This window comes from Rhinolophus sinicus, linkage group LG13, assembly GCF_036562045.2.
Source record: "Rhinolophus sinicus isolate RSC01 linkage group LG13, ASM3656204v1, whole genome shotgun sequence".
Classification (NCBI taxonomy): Eukaryota; Metazoa; Chordata; class Mammalia; order Chiroptera; family Rhinolophidae; genus Rhinolophus; species Rhinolophus sinicus.
This window is the reverse complement of record NC_133762.1, coordinates 31,865,687-31,878,715: the sequence shown is the minus strand read 5'-3', so window position 1 is coordinate 31,878,715 and position 13,029 is coordinate 31,865,687. Positions and strand designations below refer to the sequence as shown.

General features: G+C 54.5%; 1 protein-coding gene across 10 annotated transcripts in view; it reads right to left on the bottom strand.

Annotated features, from left to right (window-relative positions):
• Positions 1-1,478: 1,478 nt before the first annotated feature.
• ZHX3 (zinc fingers and homeoboxes 3) overlaps positions 1,479-13,029 on the bottom strand; it is a 134,472-nt gene continuing 122,921 nt past the window's right edge. For all 10 annotated transcript variants that reach the window (XM_019749006.2, XM_074317284.1, XM_074317287.1 and 7 more), the window contains 2 exons: positions 9,941-12,949; positions 1,479-7,895 (listed from right to left, as the gene is read on the bottom strand). In XM_019749006.2, coding sequence (XP_019604565.2) covers positions 7,885-7,895; positions 9,941-12,797 — 2,868 coding nt within the window. In that variant the 5' untranslated portion in view covers positions 12,798-12,949 and the 3' untranslated portion in view covers positions 1,479-7,884. The remainder of the gene's footprint in view (positions 7,896-9,940; positions 12,950-13,029) is intronic.

The following is a 13,029-nucleotide window of genomic DNA, read 5'->3' as shown; positions in this document are numbered from 1 at the left end:
ACCTCCACTTCCTGAACAAGTCTTTCTGGAGCATGACCTGGGGTCCCCGGGGCGCTGCCACAACTCTGCCTTTGACTGCAAAGGTCTTGATCCTTCTTCCTAGTAGGAAACATGACAGCTCTCAGTCAAGTACACACACTTCACGTTTCACCAGACGGGACGCTCTTGATTGACCCAGGAGATCCTCGCTTAGGATGGCAGGTCGTGTCTTAACCCACAGTGCACCACATGCTCGGTGTGACGTGGGCTGAGTGCCCTCCACCCACTGGGTCATGCAGTACCCGGGAAGCTTCGGAAAAACTGGTGCTTGGGGGCAGTTGGGGCAGAGGAAACCAAAAGCAGAGCTAGGACAGGAAGTCACTGGTACCAGGGGCAAACAAGGGGAAGTGGCCTGGCTCCCTCGCAGGGTCCTCTGCACCTGGCTGCCGGCAGGCACACCAGGGACGAGGAGAGCGGGTTCCAAGCGGCAGGCCTGGACGTTCACCCATGAACGTCTGCACACGCACAGCGCGCCTCCCGCCATGGTCAGGGACTGCAGCCTGAGCGGAGGACTCCGGTCGGAGCCCGTCACTGTCAGGCTGCCTGTCAAGAGAAGGCGGGAGCAGTTGCCGACCTCAGCCGAGCTCACTGCCAGGACTGAGGACCTGCAGCCACCAGCGGAGAGGGCAGTTCTCCCAGCGGGACCAGGCACAGCCTGCACATCACCCGAAGGCTGGGCCTGGGGCTAGAAACTTGGCTTTCAACTTGAGGCATCATCTCACCATTTCAGTTCTGTTGAGGTAGAAACAACCGTTAAGTCGTAACAGGTTATCCCACCAAAGTAGCTCCTGGAACAAAATAAAATTATGCTCCTCCCACATTTCAGTTCCACCCTCCACACTGGGTCATCCTCTGATAGTCCCTGTGGCACCCAGGCTGTTCCCTGCTCGGAAGCCCACAGTGACCCCTTGCGGGCCACTACTGCCAACCTTGGCCACACCCCGGTGTCTTAAGGGAGCCACTGCCCAAATCTGCACCCACCCTGGGGGCAGCTGATTGGCTTCAGGCTCCACACCAGTGAGGTCTAGCTCCCAAGGGCTTGCTTTTTAGACTCAGCACTAAGCTGCTTCCTATCCTGGGTCCTTATGCATATCCCCCCCCCCCCCCGCCAGCAAATGACAAGTGCTGCTTATCAATATCTTTCTCACAGGAAAAGTCTGGCCAGTGTCCTCTCACCAGATACCTGATGTCTCCTGGTTTGACTCTGTTTGCATTTAGCGTAATTTCTAAAAACATCGCAGTTCTGTCACGTAGAAGCCATTCCAGTGGATCAAGCAGTACAGGAGACGGGCAAGTTGGAACTTTTCTGAAGTGGGCTGAGGAAAATGGACCTCATCCATCCAAGTTTAAGGTCGGTCTTGCCCACAGAATAAATCTAAAGTGTTTTTAGCTTTTTATGTTTTTGACTCCCCCACAAAATAAAGTCAGGAAATGTGAAATGTATTTACGTTTTTATTTAGGAACAATCAAAAAGATCTGAAGTACCATTTCGGCCCATTTCAAATTGTACAAGCAGTTTGTCCCTGTTCCCCTCCCTTATCCAAATCCACAGATACAAAATCTAGGAAATGTGCAATTTGCATCTTAGAAATAGCAGCATCCCCACAGGGGACCTTGTGATGCTTGGAGACAGCCGAGGGCCGTCCCCTCCTCCTACCTCGGCACAGCCACTGTCCAGAGGCAAGTTCCATTTCTGTTAGAAACATTTACCCAGGTAAAGAATCCCTTCCACCCAGGCCTACGTGACAGTCCAAGCATGCCTGTGTGTGGTATCTCTCACTTGGCCACCGCGGGAGGTGGGCCCCTCTTACACAGTTTGGTAAAGTTCTGATTTGCCTCCGGACAAAAACAGGGCAGTCGCCTCTTAGCACCAAGACAATCATTTCTTCAGCCATCTCTGGAAGACAGGAAGCGCACCCAAAGCAAACTGCTCAGCAGTCATTCCCGTGTCACTTCGCAGCAGTGTGGCCCTCGAGAACAAAGGTTTGCATGGAGACCAGAACAGACACGGTGGGTCGGGTGGTAGAAAACCAGGAATCAGGACCGGCAGGAAGGAATCTGCAGCTTCTGGCAACTCCCACAAAGACTGCTCAGTAAACTGTCAATGAACAATGGCCGGCAGGGCAGAGGGGAGGTTGGCATGTTTTCCCTTTTGATAACAATTATGGCACAGTCTGGCCCTCCTGACACAGCTGAACAAAGCGGCTCTACAGAAGCCTGGTGGGAACTCCTCTGCACAGGAGTGCCCACTTCTCCCTCCCCTGGCACTGGCCCAGTTTCACTGAGGCCCATTACCATGCTGGATCCCTGCTGGGCCGCGGGGGGCGGTGCTGGCTGTCCCCTCTCCCGTGGCTCAACCTGGGGCCCCGCCCACATTTCCAGCAAACTGCACGAATAAGACAGCTGCATGGGGAGGAGCCAGGCATGAGTGACAACCTCTTAAACACAAATTACAGGACTAACAGGCACCACATGGGTAGACTCGGCCCCTAATAGTGTGTCTACGCTGGGGTTTGACTCGGGGAAAGACCAAGCACTTGTAGCTTTTTATATTCAGTGACTCTGAACAGCCTTTCTCATCCTAGACATTTCACCTTCAGCTCCAGTCACACCGTGTACTTTTAAACGCTCCATTTATCATGGAAGGGAACAGAAGTTATAAAGCATTAGCCAAGAAGAGCTATTCATTAACACACTCCAGTGCCCTGTGTGCACACATGCTCACCACAGAGCCCTTCTCCGGAAGGAAGAGGCACTAACGGCAAGTTTCAGGTAAACACTCGGACTCTTCTCAGGAACCCTGGCTTGCCACCTGCCCCGAGGGGCCAGCAGGACACTACACAGCCAGAAGAGAAGATACCCCCCCTCACCCCGACAGCCCTGCTCACTGCTCGCCCCTCGCTCCGCTGGGCGACGACAGCTCAGGCCTGAGCAACAGCAAGGACCAGGTCCTGTGGCCTGCGAAAGCCTGGGGGCTGGTGACAATGCCTGAGTGCTGGTGACAGCAAAGCAGAAACTATATGTTCTTCATGAATCCTTGCAGTCCTGCAAACTAAACGATCTGAATTTTTCAAAATCAAGGCAGCCCGTCCTTGTCTGTATGGTAACCAGGGCCTGCCTAGTCCATCCCAGACTTGGGGTCTCCACCCCTGGTCCAGGTTTTGGAGCAAGTAGAATGCCTGGTTCCTGTTGGGTCCAGGCTGTCATGTCCCCAGTCTGGTGAAGGACTAGCCCCATTCAAAGGAGAGGCCAGCTTTGCAGGCAGGTCACAGAACGGCCAGTCTTGACAATGAGCTCGGAACTGAAGAACCAACAAGCAGACCCTCTGTGGTCCTCACAGCTACTTACGGACACCGGGTCACCTACAGGAAAATGGGGCTCGTCCCCCTACCTTCTTCCCACTGCGACCCGACCCTGGGAGCACAGTCAGATTCCAGCAGAAATGAATTCGAGCTGAGGCCTGTCAGTTCCATTGGGCTTAGCATTGGGCTGGGCAGGGAGTCACGCAGCGCCCGTGACAGCCGCTTCCATCTCCTGAGCCCAAATCAAACCCAACCATTTCATGGCCTCCTCAGCTATAAACGGGCCATAACATAAACAGCATGGTGGGTACCCAGATGGAAGCCTCGCTCGGGGAGGGGATTATGCAGGAGAGGCTTGGGCTCCATACCCTCCTTTCTCAGGTCCTGGAGCTTTTCTGAGGGCAGGTGCTCCCCGAGCTACATGGAGACGCTGCCCAGTTCTGGGCAGGAAGGTTGGGAGGGCCTGTGCTCCTAGGGAAAGGCGGCGAAGGAAGCTGATTCAGGAGACTCTGCAGAGGGAGGGGCTCCCGTCTGGAGGGAGGAGAACTGAGCCCCATTACTGTCCTGACCCAGGCAGGCCGCTTGGCTGTGGCCTGGAAGAGCTGGCTGTGTGGACCTTTACATGTCTCGAGGCTTTTTCTTCTCCAGCATACAACAGAGCCTTGCAAATCAATGGGATTCGTGAAAATTTAAACTTCATAGAAAAGGTGAATCAAACAGATAACCTGCCTCAGGTAAACTCTGAGCAAGGACAAAGGGGAGGAAAAACATAAGGAAAAGCCCAAACTACAGGATTGGTTTTAAGATTTTCTTCTTGGCTGGTTCTCTTCTGCAAAGTCCTTTATCCACTTGGGCTGTGATGTCTGAACTGACAAAGCTGCTCTAATCCCAACATTTTGGTCCGAGAAGAGAACAGGGAGGTAAGAGGCAACAGGGTCCCAGACAGGGCAGCACAAGCAGGATGCCATGGGAGAGTGTGTGCATAGAAACGCGAGCCCCCTGCATGGCAAGCAGCCTGCCAGGTGTCCCCAAGTCAGAGGCCAGAAGGAGGTGACACAGGATCTGTCACTGGACCACTGACTGAGTGGGATAAAACCCACAAGAGCCACATCTCAGCCTGGAGAACACACTGAAACTTCCTGGAGGGACAGCCCCCACGGCCAGCTGGGACGAGGCCATCCCTACAGGTGGGAGCCTACAAGGTACCACCCGACACTGCCCAGCTCCCACCTTTTGCTTCTGGAGAGCGGGGTGTGGGGTCCTCGAGTCGAGGCGCTTTGGTCCACCTGAACAGCTGCCAGTCACTCGGCCAAGCCAGGAGCCCTGACCCCCGGGACCTGCCGAAGCCCAAAGCGCCGGCAGTCATACCACTCGGCATTCTATTTCGGGAACTCCCGGACATCAGGACCTCCTCCCAAATCAAAAAGCTCCTCATGAATCAAGAAATAAAACAATCAAAATATGCAAAGTATATGTATCATAAATCCAGAATTCCTGTATTAGAATGGTGATCTGGTTTCACCTACTAAAACTGGATCTACAATCCCATGTAAAAAAACAATAAACCAAACATGGATAAGCCCTAGGCAACGAGAAACACCGAAATATGGTACTGTCTCTGATGAGTCCAGGAGCACGCAGGGAGCGGGGAAAGATTAGTCACCTTACAAAATAGGCTTTTTCTTCAGGACAGACTAGCCCCACCCCACCCCTCTAATCTGCAGCCCACACTGCTTTCCACCATAGGCGACATCACAGACATCACAGAATCCACCCTGTCAGGGAGCCGCCTTGTGACAGGGCCACAGGGCTGGCGGCTGCTGTCCCACAGGCCCATGGCACGGTTGGTGCAGCCCTGATTTCCGGGCCTGTGTGGGTTTTCCCTCTGTGCCTGGTTAGCTGTGTTCATGGTTTTGCACCCACATCAAAGCCCTGGGTACCTGCTGCAGTGCCCCGTTAGGCACCTGCTCGATGACCCAACCGTCTCTCCCACTGTCGCCTTTGATCATCTTATTCTTTCCAAGCATGAGGCCCATACCCACTTATTCACTCCTATCCCAGAGCACAGGCAAGGGAAGGGTCTGGCCACTCACTGGCCTCCTTACCTGGGCAATCTCACCATTCGTTTGCATGGCCCTGGCTGGTGGGGAGGACAACACCTGTGAGGAAAACAGGCCAACTTTTCCAGCTTTTAACAACGAGCTGGTGCCGAGGGTGGATCGTTCTCTATGTCCTACATGAACTTGTCCACCATGTGATTTATTTTTTCTGTCTTGCTGTTTGGGTTGTAAATGAAATGTGAATACAAATAACCAAGAAAACCCTCTCTGAAGACACACCCCTTTGGCCAGTGCGTGCAGTGCCCTGGGGTTGATGCCGGGAGGGTGTCTCCCCAATACTTGGAGGAGGCTTCGTGTCAGACCGCCCAGTGCACCCCACATACCAGCATTCCCTCCAACACAGGCTACTTTCCCCAAAGACCACGTGCCAGCCATTAAGGTCCTCAAGGGTACATGTCAGATGTCCATTTCATGAGCAAAGTATCAAATGGATATCTGTACTGTATATGTGTACATATAAATTAATCTGCATGTACATAAACACTACAGGGAAAATTCCAGGTGTCTGTTCTCTGAAGGAAGACAGTAACTTGCCATTCTTGGCGATTCCGCAGAGAGGCCCTTGAGCTTTACACCCAAAATGGAAAGGATACAAAAACAGGCTGCAAAACTTGCCAAGTACTCACAAGTCACCTGTTTGAAACACGTAAGAGGTGGTCCCTATTGAGACAGAGAGAGCAGGAGAAGACACTTCTGAATCACAATGGTTGGAGGGCTTCTAGTTTCCAAGCGAACCCTCTCCTGGAAGCAGAAGGTGCTGCCAGCGTCTTCGTCCTCGCAGGCAGCCCGTGAGGGGCGCCGCCCGGTCCAGTTCCCTGGTGGGGCGGGGACAAGGGCTGCGGCTGAGCCACTGCTCGTTTTCTTGCCCAGAGCCCCTGCCCTCCCTCTGGAGTCTCCTCGTGCTGCCCACCCAGCCTGGGCCCAGGAGGGCCGAGTCCCCGAGGCCTTGATGCTTCGGGAAGCAGGTGATTTCCTGGAGCTGAGCAGAGCTGCAGGTGATGCTTCTTTTGCCCACCCTACTCATCCCCCTGCCACTCTCAGAGCAGCCAGTCTTGGGGAAATAGGGATGTACCATTTAGTACAGCTTTGGAAGCAAGTTTCCCAATGTTGCAAAGGCACCTTTTCCTGTGATCTTTCTCAATTGAAAAAAATGGATATGAGGGTTAGGCTAAAGTAGGCAGAGAACTTGTTTCCAAGTTTGTGGATATAAATACTGAACCATCAAAATATAAATCCTCACAAGGACCTGTCCAGTGGTGGCCAGCAGCCCTGAGGCGAGTGCCCAGCATGCCAGCCGGAACCTTGGCGAGGGTGCCAGGAGCCCTGTGGGTGTTCTGCCAGGAACCCCTGCGTGCAGGTCTTTGTGCCGAAGACCACCCAGCTCGGCTCATTCTAAGAAGTCCTGAATCCCATCAGCGCTCAATCGCACTTCCAGGCAAGTGTGGGTCTTCCTTCCTAAAACACAGGCGGCTCTGGAAATAGGGTGAAGGGCTCAGAACACCCCCACTCTGTGCTGTGCATTCTTTCAGCCCCACCTGTTTCTGTTTTCAATTTTCCTCTCGCTCTAAACATGTCTAGGTTTTTAAAAAATGCGGGCACCTAGGTCAGTACATTAGGCTTGACAACAAATGTTTCTTCAGTTGCTCTGATAACTGAAAAGTTATGGTCCATGATTCAAACTTCCGTGAAAAAGCAGAATTCCTGCAACCACTTAAGAGAGCGGTGAGCATCACACGCTAATCACATAACCAGCCCGATTTTTCAACGTGGGTAACAGTGGGCTCTGCACTGGTCGTCCCATCAGGCGAGGCCAGCCCGGCAGGAAACGCTGCTGGTCACCGCTTAGTGAGCACAACGGGAATCTCTTCAAAGGTACAGCCTTCCGTGAGGAACCAAGCGGGCACAGGGGCTCCAGATGGAGTCTGAGTCTGCCCATAACCCCTGCCTGACCCTGGACGGTGAGGGGACATGAGGCCCCAGCGATGTCCAGAGAACAGACACAGGGCATTTTCAGAGATGACGTAAAAGACAATGTACTGCTTTGCTAACCAAAGTTTCTATGTAATAAAAGTGTTTATAATACGATGTTTTATTAAATGTGTATAGGCGGATTTATATGTTTAAACTTTGATTCCGTGTCTATGAATATGAAATCTGAACTACTTTATCCACTGGAAGGCAAAGGAAAGGTCCTACATTGTGGGAGGAAGAACTGATGGGAACTCGCTGTCCCTGCTTGCTCGGTGGTGGCAGGCCGAAGGTGATGGAGGGCTCTGGGCCATCTGTGCGGCTTCCAGAAGCTCTTGTGCACTCCCAGCGGCCAGGCATGGGAACGGCATGTGGCAGCAGAAAGAAGGTGGGGCCCTTCCACGTGGCAGACGGCATCCCAGACTGGCCACTCCTTCACAGTCATTGGTTCAGATTCAGTCTGTTTCTGAGGAGAAAACACATGCCTGTCACCTCCCTGTCAGCTGTCGCTGGCATAGCCCCCAGGGCAGCATGCCATTTTTGCCATGCCAGGGTGGCACCGCTGGCTTTGGGGACCTCTTAATTCCATGAGCAATGCCTTGCCAGCCACTCCCTACTCTGCAGCCTGAGGGAATGTGAAGAAGGGATGCCGGCTACATCTGGTGCGGCCACAGACACTCCAAGGGCCCACCGCCAAACCCCGGGCCTCGCAGCCGGGCAGGAGCTCGTCTCCTCTGGGACCTCGCTGCGCTCCTCGGCCCCGCTCCCCAGGCCACCGCCACCTCTGGGTCCTGTCCTAATCCGCCTTGCGCTGCCCTCTCCTTCCGGCTCTCCAGAACATACTGTGCTAACAGAACAGCAGCTGGCTCTAGTCTCCGACATGTGTGTCTTCACTTCATTTAGAACTTCCAACCCTGAAGTCAGAGTCAGTGGGTCTGTTCAGAGAGGACCGTTATCTGTGCTGCCTACAGAAGTGGCCCTTGTACAGCGGCTGCCGGCAAAGCCGTGAGAATCGCGGACAGATACGCAGACAAGCCCTTCCTGCACTCATGGTAACCGTCCTCGGACAGAAGAGGACGATGCTGCAACGGCATGCCACACCCCTGCACTCCGGCTCTGCCCCACCCACGACATCAACACTTCATTTTGTGTTGAATTTAGTAGCTGAGGGGAGTCAAGGCTTGCGATTCAAACCCATTCACCCCAATTCCAGGTCAGCTTTTTAAAAAAAATTGCGATAAAATAGTATACATAACATAAAACCTACCGTTTTAACCATTTTAAGTGCCCGAAGTGGTGTAAGTATGTTCACAATGCTCTGTAACCACTACCCCATTTCCAGCTACCCAAGAATATAACTTAGAATAAAATTTAATTTATAAAAGCAAAAGAAACTAGTTTTTTCTAGTTCCCAGCAATCCAGGTTGTTTTGCTGGCAAAGCCAAAGCCTGGGTGGGCATCCCCCAGGGGGCAGGCCCCGAGCTGAAGAAGACACCCAAGGCAACCAGCACTGCCAGCGCTGGGAGGCCACACCTGTCCCCTGCTGCTCAGGATGCTCCCTGGGAGGCCCTCACTGCCTCCTGGGGCCCTGGAGGAAAACAAGGCCAAGTTCAGAAACACCAGGTCCCAAAACCAACTTGTAAAGCTCCACGAACCAGAGAAGCTGAAGATCCAGACACTTCCCCAGGTCCCAGACACCTGTGAGGAGCTGAGTTACAAGGCTCCAGGTCATCCTGGGGACGAGAATGCCTAAGAGTAGGATGGGAAGGGAAAGGAAAAGAAAGGAAGGGAAGGGAAAGGAAAAGAAGGGAAGGGAAGGGAAGGGAAGAGGCTGGGAACTCCAGGACCCAGAGCCTAGAAAATCAATACCTCACTATGTGACTTGCCTGTAGCTTCAAAACTGTCTTCAATAAAATAATCTAAACTTTTCTGTCAAGTACCAATACCATGATCCAGAGAAAGTGAGGAATAAAATTCAAGGTTTTGATTCCATATATGGCTAAGCGGGAAGATGATTTTCCATTACTTCTACATCAGAAAGAACAATAGACATGTAAATTATAGTATTTTCATCATTGAAAAAAAATACTCATGTATCCAAGGACAATGAAAGACTCTTTCCTTTTGTTCACCAATTTGAGCTGAATTGCCTCACAAGTGCTTCTTCTCTCTCCTACCAGTGGTGTGGTTCTGTCTGATTCGGTGACGTTTGGACCTACTCTCCTTTTGCTAAGAAAGGGTGAGAAAAGTTTGGCCCCTTGTAGGTTCACTATGTTCCTTCCCCTGCACAGTTTAAATGAACATGAAACGAAATGAAAAACCAGCTCTTAAGCCTTTATCACATTATGCTCCAATGACATCTGCGGCTAGTTGTACTTGAAGCAGTTTAGTCCTGCTGCCAGGCAGCCTTCAGAACAGCAGATGCCCCCATGCAGTGAATTCAGTCCCACCCGTGGGTGCCTCCTCCCCACACCCACAGAGGAGAGCCATGGCTCCTGGGGGGCTCCTTACCTAGCTGACGTCCAGCTTGGGGACTCGGTGTGTCACAGGGCTCTGAGCTGGCCTCAGGGGCACTGGGCTCCCAGGACTCACTGTTTTCCGACACCTCCGAATAGGTGTCACCCAGCCCTTTGTGAACTGCTGCAGGGTCTCCAGGGCCCTGGTCCTCGCCGCCTGTGTCTGCCACAGCCCGGATCTCCTCGCCCGCTTTCTCCGCAAACCACTGCTTGACCTGCTGGGAGCTCATCTGGGTCTTGTCGCAGAGGCTCTGCAGGTCCTCCTCGCACAGCGTTTTGTGTGTCACGCAATAGTCCTGCAGCAGCTCCCGGCTGCCAGGGGCGATAACCAGCAGCCCTGGTGGGAAGTTGCCCCGCTTGTAGTCTTCGTACCACCTGAGCTGGCCGTTCTTCAGGGCGTACCTGCTGTCTCCGAACCAGCGCACCACCTCCGGCCGTGGCAGACCCGTCTGGGCCACGATGGAATCGTAGTCCTGGGCGCTGGGCCACTGCGTCTGCACAAAGAGCTGGCGAAGTAGGTGCCGCTGCTGTGCTGTCTTCTTGCAGCTCACCTTGCCAGGGGGCTGCTCGGCCAGCTTGCTTGGCCCGTCGTCTTCGGGTTCACAGGGGCCCAGCCCCGGCAGCTCATTTTTGCCGTTGGCTTCAGTGACCCGCAGGTTCTTGAGGTTGATTTTGATGGGGCTGACTTTGCGCTCGGCCAACATGTAGCTGCTGGGCACTTCCGGGGAGCCATTCTCCCCAGGGACCCTCAGGTCACCCAACGAATCATCTGCCCCACCCTCGTCCTCCACAGCCTCCCCCTCCTCCAGAGAGCTAATCCCATCAGCCTTCCTGGTCTCTTCTGCATTCACTTTTTTCCTTCTCTCAGAAAACCAGCTGTCAATCTCTCTTCGGGTCATTTTGGTTTCAGTCCTCAGGCGGTCCAGTTCCTCGTCAAGGGGAAGGGGGTTTTGTGCAAAACTGCTCTCCAGGGCTCGGAGCTGCTCCGGGGCCCGCTCCCTGTATTTGGTTGGTGTGAAGTCAGGGATCTGGTGCCAGGACTGTCGTTTGGCAGAAGGGTGGGCGGCCAGAGTGGCTGCCGGCGGGACGCAGGTCACCTCAGGGGCCTTGGGTGCTGGGGAGAAGGGCGCGTCCGGCACGGAGTCGATGAGGACGGAGCCGGGGTCTCCGGGCATCATGGCGCGGGAGCCCTTCAGGTTCCGGCAGTGGTACCTCCGGTCGCTGAACCACTTCCGCACCTCCCTGGTACTGAGGCCCGTCACTTTGGTCAGATGCTCCACTTCGCTCTGTCCCGGGAACTGGTTCCGACAGAAGCTTCCTTTCAGAGCGGACAGTTGCTCGTGAGACTTCTTATTTTTGTAGATGCTGGCGTCCAGGAAGGCTTGGGAGGTGATGCTGGGGCACGCGGTGAGCAGCGACTGCGCCGCGTTCACCACCTTCACCGCGGACGTCGTGTTTGAACACACGGTGTTAATGGGCGCCACCGCCGGCTGCTTGGGGACCGACGTCACCGCTAGGGGGAGGGATGAGTTTGGTGCCTGCAGCCCGTTGGCCATCAGCGGCTGAGTGACCAGCAGTCCCCCCGCTGTGCCCTCTGGCTGCCCCACAACATGCCCTGGGAGAGCGGCCTGGATGAGATGCTGGACATTGCCAGCGTTGGCAACCAGCGGAGTATTCAGCACGGTGATTGTGGGCTGAGGTACAGACTGAATGACTGTATTGAACATCTTCTTCCGGGCGTCCTCGATCTCCTCCGGGGACCAGCTGATCCCCTGTTTCAGCCTCTGGGCTGTGAACCAGATCTTGAGCTGCTCTTCCGGATACTTGGTGACCACCGTCAAATAGCAGAGCTCGGCTTTGGTTGGGTAGGGGAACTTGTGGAAAGAGTTCTTCAGAAAGCTGTTGGAGTCCATGGCGGCATTGTAGGTGGGAATGCTGCTCAGCGGGATCATCACTTTCGGGAGGGACTTGGCGCTGGGCGGCGGCGCGTGGGCGTGGTGCTGGGCGCGCACGTGCGGCGGCTGCTGCAGGGGCAGGAACTGCGCTATCCCCGCCGGCAGCACCGGCACCGTCCCGATCAGCGGCCCGTTGGCCGCATGCGGGGCCTTGGCGGAGGCGGCAGATGCCTGGCTGAGCGGGACCGCCCCGTTGACAAAGGGGTGGCCGCCCTCTTTCACCTCCGCCTCCCCTGCTGATGGGGTTGGTACGGCCTCACCGACGGGCTGACCGGGGACGTTTTCCTTGAGCATATGAATTTTTTTGGCTTCAGCTTTGCCTTTCATTATCTTCATGATTGGAGTTTTGGTGATGATGATTTCGGCCTGCCCGTCGGTCCCTTCAGCGCTGGGCTCGCACAGTAGGTCAGGAGTGCCGGTGCTCTCGGGGACGTTCTGCTCCACGACGACATGATTGTCTGGCTTGGCCACATTCCACACAAAGCTGGCTTCCCCCGAGTGACACTTGGCATTGTGCAGAGAAAGCCCCTCCGGAGTTTTTGCCGGAAAACTGCACTCAGTGCAGACAAAAGACGGGTCTTTATTAAAGTCTGTGTGCTCGGAGTTCATGTGTCCCACAAACCGGGTCATGTCGTGGGACCTGAAATCGCAGTATTTACAGGAATACAAATAGCCATCCAGAGTGGCCCGGTGCCCGTTGGCCAGCGCGGTGCCGTCGGTGCTGCCAGGGTTCTGGGCGGCCTCGCCGCTCGGGGCAGGCGCATCTGCGGGCAGATCCTGCTGGGGTCCTTCAGGCGAAGGCTCGGTGGCCGGGGCCTCCGCACCCCCAGGGTCCTGCAGCACCACCGTCTTCACCGGGATCATGCACGGGGTAGTGGACTTCCTCTTGCTGGCCATGGCGACAGCCACTCTGAGGGCTCAGTGACTAAAAGCTTGTCCCATCAAGGGCCTCACTGTACAAGTTCCAGCTGCGCCATGAGGGCCAAAGAAACAGTTTCCAAGGGCAGCTTTTTCAGTTGTTTGCAGAAAGCAAGTTTTCCCTATTAAACCTGAGGAGGAAGAAAAAAAATGATTAAGATCTCTGAAGCTCTGTCTGGGGATGTCTCAGAAACCCAGACACACTCCACTG